General features: G+C 52.4%; 2 protein-coding genes, 1 long non-coding RNA gene and 1 other non-coding gene across 4 annotated transcripts; 2 read left to right on the top strand and 2 right to left on the bottom strand.

The window, feature by feature from the left end:
- The first annotated feature begins 265 nt into the window (after window positions 1-265).
- Window positions 266-358, top strand: Trnai-uau (transfer RNA isoleucine (anticodon UAU)). The gene is given in 2 exon segments: window positions 266-303; window positions 323-358. It is a non-coding gene; the product is annotated as a tRNA-Ile (tRNA).
- A 3,496-nt stretch (window positions 359-3,854) lies between these two features.
- Window positions 3,855-6,325, bottom strand: Zfp36 (ZFP36 zinc finger CCCH-type). The gene is made up of 2 exons (XM_048440096.3): window positions 6,169-6,325; window positions 3,855-5,527 (listed from the first exon to the last, which is right to left on the bottom strand). The coding sequence occupies exons 1-2, from the start codon at window positions 6,208-6,210 to the stop codon at window positions 4,595-4,597; spliced, it is 975 nt and encodes a 324-aa protein (XP_048296053.1). The 5' UTR covers window positions 6,211-6,325; the 3' UTR covers window positions 3,855-4,594.
- Window positions 6,326-9,306: 2,981 nt separating this feature from the next.
- Window positions 9,307-14,594, top strand: LOC148123369 (uncharacterized). The gene is made up of 2 exons (XR_015738132.1): window positions 9,307-10,254; window positions 13,995-14,594. It is a non-coding gene; the product is annotated as an uncharacterized LOC148123369 (long non-coding RNA).
- On the bottom strand, window positions 13,406-18,640 carry Med29 (mediator complex subunit 29). The gene is made up of 4 exons (XM_048440043.3): window positions 18,382-18,640; window positions 17,527-17,585; window positions 17,331-17,415; window positions 13,406-13,696 (listed from the first exon to the last, which is right to left on the bottom strand). Exons 1-4 carry the CDS (start codon window positions 18,583-18,585, stop codon window positions 13,454-13,456), a joined length of 591 nt encoding a protein of 196 aa, XP_048296000.1. The 5' UTR covers window positions 18,586-18,640; the 3' UTR covers window positions 13,406-13,453.
- Between the last annotated feature and the right edge of the window lie 155 nt (window positions 18,641-18,795).

Raw genomic sequence — 18,795 nt, 5'->3', positions numbered from 1 at the left:
CCCCCCCCCGCCCCCTACTCTGAATATTCTCGAGCGGGCGGGCCCAACGGCAGGCCACCGCCCACATTCCAGGGACCGGGAGGACTTTTACCTTTTACAGCGTGGGCCGGCAAGGCGTGAGAATCCGGAATAGTTGCACTCTCTTGTTCTTATTGGTCGGTAGGAAGGCTTTATAATTGCATATGCAATTTTGGGTGGAGCTGTCCAGCAAAGTCGCGCGACTACGACTGACTGAAGGACTTAGTGGCGCGAGGGTGCGGCCGTAGCTCCAGTGGCGCAATCGGTTAGCGCGCGGTACTTATATGACAGTGCAGGCGGAGCAATGCCGAGGTTGTGAGTTCGATCCTCACCTGGAGCACTCTTTTCTTCCCTTTTATCCGGATGTATTTTGTGGTCTCGCATCAGTTTTAGCAGTCTTCACATTTTGTAAATCAATCAAACGGTTCGTTTGACACAGGATTTCACCATGTAACTAGGGCAGGCTGCGAACTTACAAGAGATCCGCTTGCTTCTGCCTCCCGAGTGCTGGAATTAAAGGTGTGCGCCACCACGCTCGGAACCTACAGCATTTTTGAAGAATGAACATTATTTCCTTGTGAATTTTTTGCAATGGTTAATTGAACAGCCCCAAAGGTGCAGTTTCCATTCTGGTCACCAGGGGGCAATATAGCCCCTCATTAGATGGCCTGGGCCTCGAATGGAATCTAAATCTCAGGACCTAAGGGAGGGAGGGTTAGAACAGGCTTTGCCTCTTTTTGTACATTTCTTTTTCAGACTTCTAAATCAATTTGTTTTTCTTTTTAACACATACAGAATACTCATTAGGTACTGTTCTTCCTGTCCCTGAAGACTTGACTTTCTACCAAAGAGATTGCTACAAATCTATGAATTAGTTACATATTTTGACTTTTACCATGTTGCCCAAAGTGGCCTCAAACTCCTGTCTCCCTCACCATCTGCGAGTGTGAGTGTATTTTTAGATTAAGTAATGATATATATGGAGCGAGTAGAGTAGGATGGGACGTGGACTGTCATAGTAGTCAGTGATCCTTTTGTCTTGTTTTTGTTTCTTGAGAGGGTTTCTTTGTGTAGCCTTGGCTGTCCTGGAACTTAAACTCAAGAGATCTGCCTGCCCCTGCTCCCGAGTACTGAGATTAAAGGCATGCACCACCAATGCTTGGTTCCTAGTTTTGTTTTATGTGTATGGGTGTTTTATTTGCATGTATGCACCATGTTGCATACTTGGCGCCCCAGGAGACCGGAGAGGGAGTGGTAGATTCCCCTGAACTTGAGTTACAGAGGGTTGTGAGCCATGTGGTGCAGGGAATCAAACCAGATCCTCTGTCTGAGCAGTGTTCTTACTGTTGGTTCATCTCTCCAGCCCCGGGGAAGATCTTTAAACAGACACCTGGAGGAGGGGAACGAGCCAAGGGAACACTAGGGAGAAGTTCCAACTAACACCCTAGGGCTGAAGACCAGTGCAAGCAGAGAGGTGTGTTTGTGTGAGCCTGTCCGGCTCGTGCGCGCGCGAGACAAGGGGCAGGGTGTGATGGTGATCCAGGCTGTGGTGAGGCTTTAGGACTTTGACTCTTGGTGATTTGATTCTGGTGTTGCAACAAGCTTCCCTACTCTCCTAGGGGTAAGCAGCTAGGGCTGGGGGTGGGGGTGGAGCACAAAGAGCAGTTACTTTGAGCTCTGGGTAGGAGCAAGGTAGCTTTCGATGAGGGGTGGGAGGGTGGGTGGGTGGGTGTCCAAAATAGATCTGACTGTCTAACGAATGGGCTTGTGTCATGTTCTTTTAAAAAATATTCGGTTTTGCCGGGCGGTAGGAGCCCGTCACTTTAATCCCAGCACTCAGGAGGATGTCAGTGAGTTCGAGGCCAGCCTGGTCTACAGAGGTCCAAGACAGCTAAGGCTACACATAGAGACCCTGTCTCAAAACAAATCGTTTTTATTTTATGCATAGGAGTGCTTTCCCTGCACACAACTAAGCACACTGCCAGCACGCCTAGTGCTCAAGGAGGCTTTGCAGACGCTAAGTAGTCAATGTGCACCCTGCTACATCCTCAGCCCATAGTGTCTGTTTGTTAAGAACAAGAGGCTGTTATTTTGGGGGGGCAGTGGGGAGAGGGGAGACGAGTGCCAGGGACGGTAGCTGTGAGGTTCTTCTAGTGTCCATCCATTCGTCTCTCTCCAATGTCCGACACTGCTTGAACTCATTCCCTCGACCTTCCCGACGCCCCCTCTGGGCCTTGGAGTTTCTGTTTCCCTCTCCCAACTCTGTTCCACAAACCAGGGCCTGAGACTTTCCCACAAGGGAGGCATTTCCTGGAAGAGGAGACCAAAGGTCAGTAGAATGGAGTGAAAGACAGGCAGGACTTGGGGAGAGGAAAGAGCGAGGTTAAGGGTACGGTTAGCGGAGGATGGACAAAAGAACGGAGAGGGGAGCAACTCGGAAGCAGAGGGCCTAGCATACATTGCTACTGCGTGAACCTGTCTGAAAAGCAAGTCCAACAAAGTCCTAGGGTCTAAGAGACAGAGGGAAAATAGGGAGGAGCATAATAACAGTAGGTGGGAGGAGTTAGGGAGAAGAAGAAAGAAAAGAGGAATGAGGGGGTGGAGGCTGAGGTGGGGGGGGGCGGAGGAAAAAAAGGAGGGGCTGAGCGCAGGCCCTGACGCGGGCAGCTTCCGGGCGCGGCCCAGCTAGGGGTGGCCGTCGCCGCAGGCTCTTGCCTTGTATGGTCGGAGGACGCGGCTGCTCTACCCATGCGCCCTGCGAGCCGAAGCCGACGAAGCTCCGGAAATGCCCGATTGCGGTCGGACCCAAGGTTCTGGGGTCTACAGATGCTAGAGAGCCGCGACCCTAACAGTGTTTGCACTTCCAATTTGTCAAGTCCCGGAACCCGAGAGTCCTAATAGAGCCTGGAACCCTCGCACTTTTTTAAAACCCCTACCCCAAACCTGGAGGGAGCATGTCTACAGTCCTAAACATTCATGAGGTTAAGGCAGGAGGATTACCAAGAGTTACAGGCCGCTCGGGGTTCAGAAAGGAGACCCAGGCTTCCCTTCTTTACCGGCATAAATAATACATAAATAAATAAATTCCATGAAGAGGCAGGTAAGAGGGCTCAGCAAGTTAAAGGCGCTTGTTGCCAAGCTGGAAGATCTGGTTCTATCCCCGGGACCCACTTTGTGGAATAGAACGGATTCCTGTAGCTTGTGTCCTGACCTCCACACTAGTTCGCGCATAAGCGCTCACACATACACACGTTATGCGTTAAAAAAATAAAGCCGGGCGTGGTGGCTTGCGCTTGTTATCCCAGCATTTCAGAGGCTGAGGCAGGAGGTTGCCAAGAGCTCCAGGCCAGCTTGAGCTAGAGTCGACTTTGTTTGAAAACAAACAAAAAACTAAACTAAACTTAAAAAAAAGTCCTCTGTCAAGAATTTGAAGTCCACCCCCGCTCTCTCCGCCGGGTGCAGGGTCTCCTAGGACCCGGCTTCGGGGTGACCCCCTGCCCCGGGCCGCCCCGGCTCGCGTTCCGGCACATTCCGTCCTCCCCGCCCCGCCCCGCCCTCCACCCTTGGCCCCGTGGGGACGGATACATCCCGTTCCAGCCAGAGCTGGGTCAAGAGCCGGAGGGACAGGCCTGGAGCGCCCCCAACGCCGGGAGAACTAGCTCTCCTTGTTCCTAGTGAGTGACCTCATCTCACCACGCCCCCTCAGGTGAACAACCGAGCTGGTAACGTCATTTCCTGCCAGGTAAGCGCCACCAGGCAGCACTTCTCCCCTGGCAAGTGTGGAGGTCAGCCATGGGATGTAGGCCGTAGCAAAAAACAAACAAAAACAAATTCCATCTCAGTTCACACTCAAGATTTTATTTAAAAATTCCAAAAAAATCCACAAAAATAGACCTGTAAGGTAACAATATATTACTTAATATATTATAGTATACTTTACACAGTATCCTTTTTAATATTACAAAAAGGGAAACGAAGTAGACGACCCAATATATATAAATACTATAAAATCTTATTACAATAAATAAAGTCGTCATAAATAAAGGGCCCACTGGTTGGGGAATGGATTTGGCAATGACTTTGGCTATTTGCTTTCGGAGGGAAATTTGAGCACCAGGATTCTCCCTCAGGGGAGGGTTCAACCACCAGACACTGACGGTGGAACCTCGGGGTCTAGTAAAAACTGGGATGGGGTTGTGGGAGCCAGCTCTTCACAGCAATTTCAGATTCCAGAAACCAGAGTTGGGGAGGGGCTGGTGCACACCTAGATAACTCCAGAACTGGGAAGCTAAGGAAGGATTTTCTGGAGTTCAAGAACAGCCTGGGCTACACACGAGCCCAACTGTCAACTGTGTCCCTCAAATATGCTACATCTTGGGTATCCTTGGAAGCAATCCACCTAAACACTGACCTTGTGAACTAGGGACCTGCCCCAGCACAGCACCAGGGAGGGGGTTAATGCTTTTTGGAATGTCAGGGAGGAGGCACTTAGTGACATAGGAGTCTCCCTAGGTCCCCACAGCAATAAGCACCACCTTCCTTGAGATCTAGCTGATACATACTGGGTAGGCATTTGTCACTCAGAGACAGAGATGCGATTGAAGATGGGGAGACGCCTTGGGGGTGCAGGGGGCGGGGGAGGCCCAAACACCCCAGCCTCAAAGACGGGTGAGTCTGACCCACCCAGGCTGCTGCCACTGCTGGCATAATCATCAGGATCCGATCCCAGGGAGTGTGCAGACGGGCTCCGAGCCAGGCCACCCAAGGGCCCCCAGATGGTGCTAGGGGTAGACCTTCGGCAGGAGGGGCAACAGGCTGGAATAGGGTCTCTTCGAGTCACAGGGGTCCCGGGGGCAGCAGAGAAGGCGGAGGGGGAAAGCGGAAGTTCCCCAGGTGGTGGTGGGGAGCTGGAGGGCGAGAAGGCGCATGAGGACAGGGAAGGGTCGGGAAAGCCAGGTGGTGGTGGTGAGGTTCTGCGGGCTGTGGGCAAGCCTGAGAAGCTGATGCTTTGGCGAAGCACGTGGGGCTGGCCCGGAGCAGGCAGGTCCTCGTTGGGGTTGTGGATGAAGTGGCATCGAGAGCCATAGGGACAACGGCCCTGGAGGTAGAACTTGTGGCAGAGTTCCGTTTTGTACTTGGGATGGCGATTGGCCTGGCGCAATTCACCCAGGCCGTGGGCAAACTGGCACTTAGCCCCGTATCGACAACGCCCGCTCTCTGAGTAGGTCCGACAGAGCTCCGTCTTGTATCGAGAGGAGGTGGTGGGAGTTGCAGTAGGCGAAGTAGGTGAGGGTGACAGTTCAGAGCTCGGGCGGGGAGCCAAGGGTGCGAAACCAGGGGGTGGGGGTACCCAACCACAGCTTCGGCCCTCCACCAGGCTGGTGGAGCGGCCAGTCAGGCGAGAAGTGACCCCAGATGGGATGGAGTCAGATGAGTTTATGCTCCAAAGTCCTGAGGACTCAGTCCCTCCGTGGTCGGATGAGAGGTCAGGGTTCAGCGACAGGAGGCTCTGAGAGAGGAATAGGGTTGTGGGTTAGGCCACCAGAAAAGGTAAGGTGACGACGCCCCGCCCCAGTTGTAAAGACCTTCACAAGCTTGCCATTCCGGTTTGTGGGTTCTCGGCCTGAGCCCCACCCGGAGAACCTGATTTGAGTGTTTCAACACGACTGAAGCTAATCCAGAAGGATTTAGGAAGCCCAGTGTCCCCGACGAAACAAGAGACGGGACCCTCAAACCAGAGCACACCCCTGCTCCCCAATTTTGGGCCTTTAGACCTCCCCGGATATGACCGCCCATGGTCGCTCCAGTTTCACAACTTGGGAGGAACCGGTCAAAGTCGACCCAGGCCAGATCTCTCTAGAACTCTGACCGAGTCAACTTCCCCTCACGAACTCTACACCCCCTAGGGCGCCAAACCGCGTCGAAGGCAGCGAAAGGAACCAGGCAGGTGTGGGGCTGCTTCCGCCCCGCGCCAGTGACAGCAGTGTGCCAGCTTTCCGTCCCCGGGGGCCCGTCGGTATCCGGACCGAGGCGCCGGGCTCCCTTTCTCACCTCCAGCCAGTTAAGGGGTGGTCTGAGAAGGAAGGCGGGAGTCCACGGCCTAAGTTTGGGGTGCCGGAGACCCGGGCGTACCGTCTAGCCTATACTCACCTCATAGATGGCAGAGAGATCCATGGTGGCGCGAATGGCCATGGAGAGAAGACCGACTGTCGGGCCGCAAAAGTCTGGTTGTGGCCCACACCCAGCTTTCGCCTTTTATAATTCCGCCTGGGGGCGTGGCCAAGGGAGCTTCCCGGACGCGCCCCCGCGGCGTAGCCCCGCCCGCCGGGTTCTAGGCCCCTTCCGCCCCTCTGGTGATTATTTTGCTGAATGTGCCTGAACTTGGCTGGCGGGCAGCCCCAGCCCCTCTCAGGAGGTAGTGGGGTGTTTCTAAGACTGACTGGTGGTGAAGGTAGTGGGGCGTCTGAGTAGTTTTCAAAGGTTGAAGACAGTCGGGAAGGGAACTGGGGCAGAAGTGGGGGCAGGGCTCCAGGGACAATTGACAAGGGCAGAGACTGAGAAGAGGGCGTGTGCGTGTGAGACAGACGGGGGCGGGGAGAGACAAACTGGAAGAGACAGAGATTGCCAGAAGCCGAGAGAAAAACAAAGAGACAGCGAGAGACGCACGCAAGTTAGGCCCGCTGGTTTAGGACTGCAGTTCCAGCCAATTCAGGAAAGCTGAGGCAGGAGACTAGTAAAATTCAAGGCCTGGCTGGACTACAGAGTGAAAAATGAATTCTAGGTCAGCTTGGGTAATTTAGAGAGACCTTCGTCTTAAAAAATAAAAAGGGTTAGCCAGGCAGTAGTGGCGCACTCCTTTAATCCCATCACTTGGGTGGCAGAGACAGGCAGATCTCTTGAGTTTGCGGCCAGTCTGGTTTACAGAGCTAGTGCCAGGACAGCCAGGGCTACTCAGAGAAACCTTGTCTCAAAAATACAAACAACAAAAAGTAAAAGGGGCCAGGCGATTGTAGTACACACCTTTAAAACCAGTTTAATCCCAACACTCCCAGAGGCCAAGGAAGGTGGGTCCACACTCCCGGAGGCCAAGGCAAGCGTGTCTCTGGAGTTCAAGGTCAGCCTGGTCTACAGATTGAGTTCCTGGTAATCAGGGCTAAGCAGAGGGAAAAAAAAAAAACCCAAAAAACCAACAACCCTGTTTCAAAACAAGCCCCCCCCCCGGAAAAAAAAAAGCCAGTGGCATATGGCTGTAATCATGACACTTCAGAGGCGTTCAGTGCCAGTCCCAGCTATTGATCGAGGTCCAGGTCCTATTTCCAAAAAGAGAAACTACGGAGGTGGGGGCGGGAATAAAAAGAAGGCTAGGCGTTAGAGCGGTTTCTTGGCACTCCTTGGCTCCAATCCCTATTACAGAAAGGAAAACAAAGATGACACATATAGAGGCTGGAGAGACGGTAGGGTAGGGAGAGGGTGTTGGGGAACAAAGGTAAAGAGGGCGTGGGTTACAGAAAGATAAAAAGCAAAGGTGAAATAAAAACTAAAACCTCCAGGCGCAGGACCCCTTTCCCCAGTTGCGCTTTCAATTATTAAGAGCCTTCGTTCCCGAAAACTCACGGTTGGAATAGCTTGAGTCTTTTATTAGGGAGGAAGTTCGCCTCTATTGAAAGGGGGGGGGCACTGGGCACCTTCAACGTTGAATGGGTCTCTTGTAATGTAAGCAGTCTTAACTAAAATTTAAATTCTCTCGAGGATCGTTCTCCACCAGATCTGTAAGGTTTTTGTTTTTCAGCAGGACCTCCTGGCTGGCCTGGAACTCGGGATCTTCTGGTCCCCACCACCCAAGTAGTGTTAGGATTAGAGGTATGCCCCGCCGCCACACCCAAGTTTTTTGTTTTTTTTTTTTAAAAATGTTTCTTCAAGGGTATCTCCAGTGAAAAAGTGTTTGGGTACGGAGGTTATCATTGCTAGGAGTATAATTACAATGCTGGGAAGTTCTTGCACGGTGCGCTGCGCACTTGTATTGAGGTGGGGAGATTCTGCCAGGCTTCTCACTGGTTTGCTTCATCGGAGCCCCGGGGCGGGGGGGGGGCGGGGGGGAATCCCTGGTGCAGCGCTTTCTGGGGCCAAGGGGCCTTCCTGGGCTGGTCCCGTGAGCTGGGCGGGCCCTACGCTGCTGTGGCACGGTTGCGGCCTCCCGCTCGCCCGTGACTCACTCGCCTAGGGCGGGGGGAGGGGGGCTTCCTGGAAGCCGTGACGAGGACGCTCAGCCCGGACGCTTGGGTTCCTCTTCTGTAACCAGGACTCCAGTCTGTTGTAAACAGTCTCGAGGACAACGGGAAAAGAAGGGAAGGAGGGGCCCAAAAAACTTGCCTCCCGCCCAGTTTACAAATCCCTGAGCCAGCCGATTTTAGGACCAAGCGCAGTGAAAGGGGGTTGGGGTAGGGCATGCTGGGGTTTTCGGAGGCCAGCTGGGTCTGGATCATGGAGAAGTAATTCCAGTTTCGATTCCCTGGAGACTGGGAGCTTTTGCCATCCCTGACTCAACTTGGACCCCTCCTCTATCTGCTGAGTCACTGGGACGAAAGCCTGGCCACCTGGGTCTCGGCTACTCTCCAAAGGGTGCTGGGGTGGGGGGCAGAGGTGTAAGAATGACGATCCTCTGAAAATCATGACTTTATAAGCAGTAGGACTCACGAAGTGAGACGTCTTTATCTTAGAATACCGGGTCAGGTGCTCGGCTCTTCCCTGCTCCACCACCACCACCACCATCATCCCGCGCGCCCGGAAAGCCCTGGCCCCCAACCTCTGCTTTCTTAGCTTGTCCAGGGATCCAGACACAGGTGATCTTAAGTGGGGCATGGACTCCTTCAGACCCAGGCGTCCAGGTCCCACTCATTCTACCTTAGACCCCTAGCCCTCCTCCTCAGACCTAAGGGCGTCCAGGCCCCACTTGCCCCTCACACTTGAGATCCAGGCCCCAGCCCCTATTCTCTGGATCTAGGAGTCGGAGGGTCCTGTCCAACTCCCGCTTGGGTGCCCTCATCCCAGCAGGAAGTTCATGGCCTGACTCCTCCCTGCTCCCCACGTAGCCAGCGGGGAAAATCCGCGGCCCTGGTAGTGGCCGGGAATCCCCTCTGGAATGACGGTGGAGAAGGGGGATGGCCAAGGTCCTGCGAGGCACTCGGCCACGTCCTGTGCGCGCTGGGGTGGGGGCTGGGGAAGCGCAAAGGGGTGGAAACCAGAGAGGCTAAAAATATAGCAAGTACTTCCGGCCGAGGTGAGGGGGGGAGGAGAACTCAGAGCTGAGTTTCCAGAAAAACAAGCGGGGACAGGAAACCTGGGGGTGTGAGAGCCGGTGGGCCGGCGGGTAGGCGGGCTAGGGCCCACGTACTCCCGGCACGTGTGGGCCTGTCGTGATTGCCTGTGAATGTGTCTAGGCAGGGTGTTGCAGGGGAACAGCCAATATGCCAGCCTCCTGCGGGAGGGAGGGAGGTGTGCTTGCTACTTGTGTGTTGTGGGGAGTCTTAAAGTTTCTAGGAAAGCAATTGGGGGCTTAGGTGAGGACGACAAGTCTATGTGTGACCTGTGCTTAAGGTCCCCTTAGAGCAGGATCCTGTTAAAAAAAAAAAAAGTGAAGCCACCTGTCTGCCACTGACTAGACCATGTGTGCTGCAAGTGGCCTCCAGAGGATTGTCAACTGTAACTCCTGCAGCTGTCTTTGAGGGGCTTCGTGGGAGCTTCCACCCCACCCATCTGTGTGTAACGGAACCGCTGTGAGATGTGACTTAAGTGTGTCATTCCTAGCAGGTGCCTGGGGGATGGGATTCTGCATGTAGGACCTTCAAGTAGAGTGTGGGCTTTCTGTGGCTCGCTTGGCCCTGTTGTACCATGTGAACAAATGGTATTTGTGGATCTGTGTCCTTGTTTGTGGCTCTCTTGGAGGTTGCCTGTTCTTGAGTGTGGTAGACCCGAGTCTGGACATAGTTCCTCTGAGGAGCAGTCACAAGGCAGTGGAAACCAGTGGACTTTGGTGCCTGACGTAGCAGCTGGCACATGATGAGGCGAGTTGCTGGGGTGCTGGTTGTGTTGTGCTCCTGCGTCTGCCTGTGGGCAGAACAGACGTGCACACACCCGCACCTAGATACTGAGTGTCTGAGCCAACCTTATCTGTCCCCAGCGAATGAGGCTGCTGTGCCACAGAGCTGACTCAGCATGTGATGGGCAAAGTCTCGATGGGTAAGAGATAGCGGGTTAAGTGGTTGTTACAGGGTTTGGCAGTCACGTGGTTAGATGGTTGTTTTAGTACTTGCTCACAGAGCAGGGTCCATGTGTGGGAGGATGGCCAGTGTGCTAATCCCTACCAGGGGTGGGGAGCATGCCCACGGTCAGTCAGCCTGCAGATATGAGATGCAAGCCCTGGGACTTGCAGCAGCTCTCCTACCCCTACCTCTCAAGTGCTGAGATTCCAAGCATGAGCCACTTTGGCTGGCTCTGTGGTTTTTCATCTCATACATAGACCCTCCCTGGCGTGGGGTTTTACACAGGCCTGCACAACTTCTCTGTGCCGGTAAGGTTGGGAAAAGGCCCTTTCGTGACCCAGGCTTCCTCCCCTGTGCTCCCTGAACCTAGCTAAAACCTCTTCACTCTTTGAGAGCACATTCCCATCAGAGGCTGACCAGTGCTCTGTGCTTCTCTACACTTTTGCTGGTGGTATCCCTAAGACCTAATACCCCACCCCTCCAGTCTGCTGTCACCTGCCTAGCAAAGGTTTCTTTGACAGAGTGCCTGTTCTGCCCAGGCTGGTCTCAAACCATCCTCCTGCCTCAGGCTCTCAAATGCTAGTACAAGTGTAGGCCACTAACGCACTTCTTTTTTAAACAAGTGTGTGTGCAATTCAGAAGACATCTTGAGGCAGTTCCCTCCTTCCAATATGCAAATCCCAGGGATTGAACTGAAGTCACCTAAATTGGTAACAAGCGTGGTTACCCATGGAGCCACCTCAAGGGACCAGACACCCATCTTTTTTCTCTTTGGAGACAGGGTCTCACTTATGTAGCTGTCTGGACTCAAAACCTGCATTGGTCCTCCTGCATGCTGCGATTACAGGCTTATGTACCATGCTGCATTTTGTTAATCTCTAGGAATATAGGAATCTTTGCTCACATTGCACAGGGCTGCCATCTTTTTTGAATGACTATAGCTTGGTGCCCATCTTCTATGGTGTGGGGTTGTGGAATATACACCTGTCGCCCCATGGTCTGCTGTCACCTGAGTATGGTTTTAAGCAGTTTGGCCTTGTATCTGATGCTGGATGCTACACCTACCAGCATGCGGTATGTTGACATCAACTCTGTAGGGCCAGCTGTACCTGTCTTCCTGTACCATAGACTGCCATGTCTTAGCAAATGTACGGTGCGAGTCCCTGGCTGTAAACTCTTGTGTTCTGCTTGGACAGGTCAGTGTGTTTTCAACTGTATGTAACAAGAAATGGTCAAGGAGATGTGTGCTGGGTGCCCAGGTGATCAGCTGATGCGTCACTTTGGGAAATAGTTCCAGTTACTAGTCATTCAAGACTAGCATGGGCTATACAATGAGTCCCTGTCTCAAAAAGAAAGATAAACATGGTGGCCTGCATCAAATCTGTAACCATCAGCACCTGTATGGAGAAGAGGGCGGTGCAGACAGGACAATCCCCAGGGAAGCTCCTCCTGTCTCAAACCAAGAGACAAGGAGAGAACTGCCCCATCTAAAGTCTGTCTCTACCTCCACGAGTGCCCCCCCACTTGTGCACGCACGCAATATAATCACAGTGCTTGGAAAGCTGAGGTGGTGGACTGCTGAGTTAGACGGCAGTCTGGACGTATTCTGAGGATGGTCTAGGGTGATGGAGTGAGACCCCCATCTCCACAACTCCAAATAAAAAGAAATTAGGACTGGGTGGCAGTGTTGCACATCTTTAATTCCAGCACTTGAGAAGTAGAGGCAGGCAGTTCTCTGTGATTTTGAGGCCAGCCTAGTCTACAGAGCAAGTTCCAGGACAGGTACCAAAGCTAGAGAGAGAAACCCTGTCTCAAAAACCCAAAAATAAATAAGTAAAATTAAAACAGTGAAAATTAGGCTCAAGATCAATGACTTTAAGTAAGGACCTTTACCCCAGAGATCTGGGGAGATAAAGGGGGTGATTTAACTAGACAAAGGGCAGACTCAGGCTTCCCAGCACTGAAGACAGGCAGGGAGGAGTGCCTAGGCAGTGTGGTCACACTTGCACTTCGATGGCTGATGGCTTTCCAGCCTTCCCAGTAGGGGAACATGAGCTCCTGGAGTTCACAGATGTCCCCATGGTCTCGGTTTTTTGTTTGTTTTGTTTCTCGAGGCAGGATTTTTACTGTAGTTTGGGAGCCTGTCCTGGAACTAGCTCTTGTAGATCAGGCTGGTCTCAAACTCAGAGATCCGTCTGCCTCTGCCTCCCAAGTGCTGGGATTAAAGGCGTGTGCCACCACCGCCTGGTGGTCTCAGAGGTTTCTGAAACAGGGTCCCGTCCATGAGGCCACTGGTTCGTGGCATGAGAAACAGTTTGTCACTCTAGCCTTTCCGCTGGCAGCTGGGCCTGGGTTGGTAGCTTCATCTAGCACTTATCCAGGCCTGCAGCCTGTGGCTGAACTCCCACTCCCCTGGGAAATGGGGTACTTGTGGGGTTCTCCCTACCTCCCTCAAGCCCCCTCTCCAGGGCCTGCTTCCCGGAGGAGCTGGGTTCTTCCCCAGAACCCATGATTCATTCCTGCTAGGGCCTTTTCACTTCTGCTTTGGTGCTAAAAATATAGAGACCTAGGAGTCCCTCTGAGCAGGCCACATATTTCCCAACGCTCCCTGCCAGAGCTCTGCTGACGCAGGGTCGAGCTGGGACCTAAACTGCTCTTAGTTGGTGTGTGCTGAGGTCAGGGCCTACATTTCTGCACTTCTCTTTTTCTGGGCCAGGAAGTCCCTTCTATAGCCCCAGGTAACCCAGCAGTTTGGTTCCCCTTACATACATATGGTCACACTTAGGAGTTGGGGGCAAAAGGCAACAAAAGGGGACTGGTAGAGAGACAAGACTGGAGGAAGATGAGTTAAAAACTAGTGCATCCACTGGGATAGACGGAGGAAGATCTAAAGGGCCCAGTCAGTGCCACACCCAGGGCCAGGTGGGAGATGGAGGTGAGGGAGGAGGTAGAGTCCCTGACAGAGGTCATCAGAGGCCCAGTGGGGAGGTCCACCCTAGGTCAGGGAGCAGAGTGGGTGGCAGCAGAGGCAAGGCCTGATCTGTGCGCCTATAAGCCTTTGCTGCCCCCTGCTGGTTTCAACTACATTGCCCTGGCATGACAAACAAATCAGAAACAGGAGCCACCTGTTTTGCCTTAGGCTACACTTCATTCTCCCCGTCCCTGCCCCCAAGACCTCAGAGACTGCCCCCAGGGCCAGTTGAGGCTGCAGTCGTCTTGCCTGTGACCTTGTTGGCACAGTCCAGCAGGGCAGTGTGAATGTCTTTGGCACAGGTAATCTGGGCTTTGATGACAGCCAGGTACTGAGGATAGGGCAAGCTGTCCGGTTGCACTGCATCTGGCTTGGTGGCTGTGGGTACCAGTGTCGGAGAGTGCTTGGCGCTGTCACAGCTCTGTGAAAGGCATTCGTGGGCCAGGCGCTGTGGGAAGGCAGGAAAGAGAACAACAGCATTGTTTCCAGGGACCTGAAACCACCCCCATCACTCAATCTGGGGCTAGGCGACCAGCTAGGCGACCAGCTCTAGGTGTCCAAGGTCTGGTCTTGTCAGCCTCTTGCTGGATTACCTAGGACATGGGACTACTTCTCACTAGCACCAAGCTATTAGGTATTTTTGCTGTGGCTTGAGTCACAGACTTGCTATGCAGACAAGGCTTGCCTCAAACTTTTTTTTTTGTTTGTTTGTTTTTTTTTGCCTACTACTCTACGCGGATCTACAGTGGACGGTGGAAAGTTGTGTGTGGGTCGTTCTGCAGGCTGCTGGGCAGCGCTGACTGATGGTCATGGAACTACATGCAGTGCCGGGCCGGGGATCGAACTTGGGTCCTCGGGCGGAGCGGTCAGGCGCTCTGCCCCCTGAGCCGTCTCTCCGGCTTGGCCTCAACCCTTTAAATCCGACAACTTTATTCTCCTGAGAGCTAGGATTATGAGTGTACACAACGGGCTAGTGACAGGTGGCTTTATAGGAAGGACATTTGCTGCCAAGCCTGATGAACTGGGTTCTATTTGCCCAGGATTCACACAGTGGAAGGAAAAAAGAAATCAACTACCACAGGACATCTTCTGAACTCTGAATGTGCACAAGCACACCTTGCCCACAACAAAATGTGATAATTTAGAAAAACTAAAAATGTTGGACTGGAAAAGTGCCTCAGAGGTTAAGAGCACTGGCTACTCTTCCAGAGGTCCTGAGTTCAATTCCCAACAACCACATGGTGACTCACGACCATCTGTAATGAGATCTGGTGCCCTCCTGCCCTGCTTGCAGTATGCAAGCAGAACACTGTACATATAATAAATAATTAAATCTTTAAAAAAAAGTGTAACATCATGCCTAATTTCTTAAATGGATTGAATAGGCGCCTCTCTTGTCTGGTAAGAATGGAACGGGTGTGTGAAATGGTACCAGCACTACACTGTTTTAAGTCCTAACTGATGAACATTAGCTGCTGTTGTTGCGCCACTCCCTGGATGACACCCGCACCTAGTGGTTGTCCTCTCCCTTGGGGCAGCACTATCCTGGTTCCCTTTCCCCCATACTGCTCAGGTCCCTCCTCTGGACACTGATGGGGCCTGCACCTCTGCTCCTAGCCTCCCACCCTCTGCCCAAACTGCTGCTTCTTGTGAGGCCTTGTTAGAGCGGACTCTCTTGGTAGGAGTAGTCCTCCAAATCCAGCTAAAGTAATTTCATCTTGCAACAAAATTCCGATTAGCTGTTCCATGTGGCAGACTGCAGTGTCCTTCTCCTAGCTAGACAGTGCTGCTGAGGCCAGCAGAAACCCTGATAAGAGCTGGGCGTAGGGCACATGCCTATACTACCAACCACGGGGAGGTGGATCAGGCCATCTTGTTTCTTTCTGTTTCTCCCCCCCCCCCTCACACACACACACACACACACACACACACAAAACTGGGTGGCAAAGGCTGGATTTTGCAGTGGTGTACCTGGGTCATGGTACCCATCCCACCATGTGGCTAATGAGCTCACATCAACACGCTGGACTTTGAACCTGGCTTCAGTTCTTGTGCCTTTTTTAGGGGGTAAACAGCTCCAGAAATCATCTAACATGCTTCCTAATTTCAACTATAGCTCTGGCTCTCACGTGGAAACCCCTTCCCCAGAGTCCAGCAGTTGGATGGCCTGGCAAAGTCTTCAAGCTTCTATTTCTTATTTCTATCTACCTCGCCTCCTTCCTCACAGCGCAACATGACTGTCTCCTTGGGGCTCCCACCTCCAGTTTTAGCTGGTTTTTTGTTTTGTTTTGGTTTTTGGTCTTTATGAGACAGGGATTTTTTGTGTAGCTTTGGAACTTGTCCTGGAACTCACTCTGTAGACCAGGCTGGTCTCAAACTCACAGAGATCCGCCTGTCTCTGCTTCTTAAAGACATCCACTACCTCTGCACGGCTTGCACTTGGATTTTATCCAGAGTCTAATGAGACCTAGCCTATACACCTAGGATGAGTCTCCTGATATTCCGAGGGGAACTGACTGGTAAGTGTGGTAGTGGGGATTCAATCTACAGCTTTACTTGTATTAGGTAAACCCTAACACTAAGCTACATCACCAATCTTGTTGCTTCTATTTTTTTTTTTGAAATAGGTTTTGCTCTAGCCCAGAACTCAAGGTACTCATGGTAGATCTCCTGCATCAGTCTCTTAACTATTAAAATTACAGACACGAGCCACCATGCCCAGTTCTTTTTCCCTTTAAAGCAAGATCTCACCTACTCACCCAGACAGGTCTTGAATTTTGGTCATCCTGCTTCTTAAGCAGTTGGGAAAATAGGACTACACCAGCAGCCTTGGTCCCTTAGGGGAATTTGTGTGTGTGTGCATGTGGTTGAGGCAGCATGGACAAAGGTCAACCTCACATGTTGTTCCTCAGGACCTGCCCCCCTTCCCTTTTGGGCAGGATCTTTCACTGCATCCTGGAGTTAGTTAATTCGGCTAGGTTGTTGGCTACTGAGCCTCAAAGATCAAATTATCTCCACCTCCCCAGCACTGGGATTATAGGCATGCACTGCCACACCCAGCTTTTTATGTGGGTGTTAGGAAGCAAACAGGTCCTTATTGCTAGCATAGCATATTCTTTTTTAAAAAATATATATTTATTTAATGTGTATATAGTGTTCTGTCTGCAGGTATGCCTGCATGCCAGAAGAGGGCACCACATCTTATTACAGATGGTTATGAGCCACCGTGTAGTTGCCCAAGCAAACACTTTCCAACTACATTACCTCCCCATATGGCCATGGACCTGGCCTATGCTCCGCACCTGCTTCTCTGCCTGCCCACTCAAGAGTCCTGGGTTTGCCACAAAGCAATCAGCCATGCTCACATCACAGGTCCCCATGCCCTTCTCCCAGCCAGACTGTCAGGTGGAGCTCCCTGGTCCACCAGCAGCCTTCTCTGTCACTCTCCCTACTCCAGGCTTCCACATGCTCCCGAGCGTCCTCGTCCTACACAGCTTCACCACTCTGGTCCAGATTCCTGTCATCACACCCTTGGTCACACCAACCTGTCCCTCTATGGTCTTGTATCTGTCACTCCACTGAACTAGAAGGCCTGTGAGGGTAAGAATCAGGACAGACATCATCCCCTGCCGTCAGCTGAAGTACATGTGGGTCTCAGAGGAAGAGACGATGGGTGATTGAATGACTGAGGGTTCAGAGCTAGCTGTGGTACTGCATGTCATCTTAACACGCTCAGAATTTGGAGGCAGAAGAATCACTGCTTCCAAAGTTTGAGGCCTGGCTGTTCTACAGACTAGTGTCAGGAGAGCCTGTATTACTGAGTGGTCTCAAAACAGCTCAAAAACAAGGTTGTTGCTAGGCAGTGGTAGAACACACCTTTAATCTCAGCACTAGGGAGGCAGAGGCAGGCAGATCGGATCTGAGTTCAAGGCCATCCTGGTCTATGGAGCTAGTTCCAGAACAGCCAGGGCTACACAGAGAAACCCTGACTTGAAAAACCAACTAAACAAACAAACAAACAAAAATGTTCTTGTGGGGAATTAATCAGAGTTTGATCACAGAGCATCTAGAAAGATCCTTACCAAGCAGAGTTCCAGCTGATCACAGAGAGCGTAGAACTCTTCCAGACACTTGTCAAATCGTTGGATGGGTCCATCACTGCTCTTCCTATGGCCAGGGAGAAAAGGCTGTTTGAGGAATGATTTCCAATCTTTGGGGTGGGGGTGGGGCAGTGGGGGAGGAGTTTCTAGGGTAAAGTGGGAGAGAGGCTTTACTCACTGTCCATTGTCAATGTTTGTGTTCTGAATCAGGTTCTGGGCTGCAACCTTCATCAAAGTCTAGTTTTCAAAGGATAAAGAGAGAAAAGTAAGATGTAGGAGGTGATGTCGCCCGAGGAGCTGCACTCTAGAGTTCCTCAGGCCTTCTTTTCAGTTGGCGCCTCCCTCCTGATAATACAGACTAAAGCTCATTGCCATCCCCACAGGAATCTCTGCCGACATTTTCCTAGAGGCCTGCTCCATTTGGGAACTCTCACCAGTAACTTCCGACATACTCTTTACTAGTCAGCTCTGCTAGAAACGACCTGTATGCCGGTCTTCTGCACAGGACTCAACAATCTGGGCTGTTTCTCCTTCAAAACTCACTCACCCATCCACCCCGACCCCGCCGCCTTTGGTTTATCCACACAGGGTTTCTCTGTGTAGCCCTGGCTATTCTGGAACTAAGTCTGTAGACCAGGCTAGCCTTGAACTCACAGAGATCCGTCTGCCTCTGCCCCCTGAGTGCTGGGATTAAAGGCGTGCACCAACAAACCCGGCTAAAATTCTTTTCTCTCATTCATTCTCATTTTCTCTCTCTCCACAGGGTCTCGTTATGTAGCCCTGGCTGGCCTGGAACTCGCTCTGTAGACCAGGCTGGCCTCGAACTCAGAGATCCGCCTGTCTCTGCCTCCCGAGCGCTGGGATTAAAACGTGCACCACTACGACCGGCTGGACAGAGCCTCGCTTTGGTTGGACACAGACACATAGACAGCAAGTCTAACTTCGCTTCCCTGTCTGTCTCTCCTGCAACACCTCGCGCATCCTCTCGGTCGCCCGCCAAACCCCGCTCGCTCCCCGCAGTGCGGTTCATCACCTGGAGACTCTCCTTCAGCTGCGGGATGAGCATCTTGTAGCGCTGCACAGGATCGAAGTCCTGTTGCTGCTGCTGCAGGAGCCCGCTCTGGCCGGGTCCCACCAGTTGCGTCTGTTGCTGGGGACCCGGGCCACCGGCGGAACCCGGACCTGACACACCCGCTGCAGAGGAAACCACGGAAGCCTGCTGCTGGGGCGCAGCCATTTCCCTCAGGTAGAACACCGGATGTACGTCACAAGCGCGTCTGCTCCGGTCTGTCTTCCGCCTCTTCAGTGTGCGAGCTTAGTTTGTTAGTTAGCTCCGCCTCCCAGACAGGTTAGCCAATGAAAGTAGAGGATGTGTGTTCGCCCCTGCCGTCTCAAAACCGAGGCCAAGACTGGAATATCTTTCCACCAATCACAAGAGCAGTTCTCA

The sequence above is a fragment of the Myodes glareolus genome, chromosome 1 (genome assembly GCF_982192425.1).
Source record: "Myodes glareolus chromosome 1, mMyoGla1.1, whole genome shotgun sequence".
NCBI classification, from domain to species: Eukaryota; Metazoa; Chordata; class Mammalia; order Rodentia; family Cricetidae; genus Myodes; species Myodes glareolus.
This window is presented reverse-complemented; position numbering and strand designations above follow the sequence as displayed.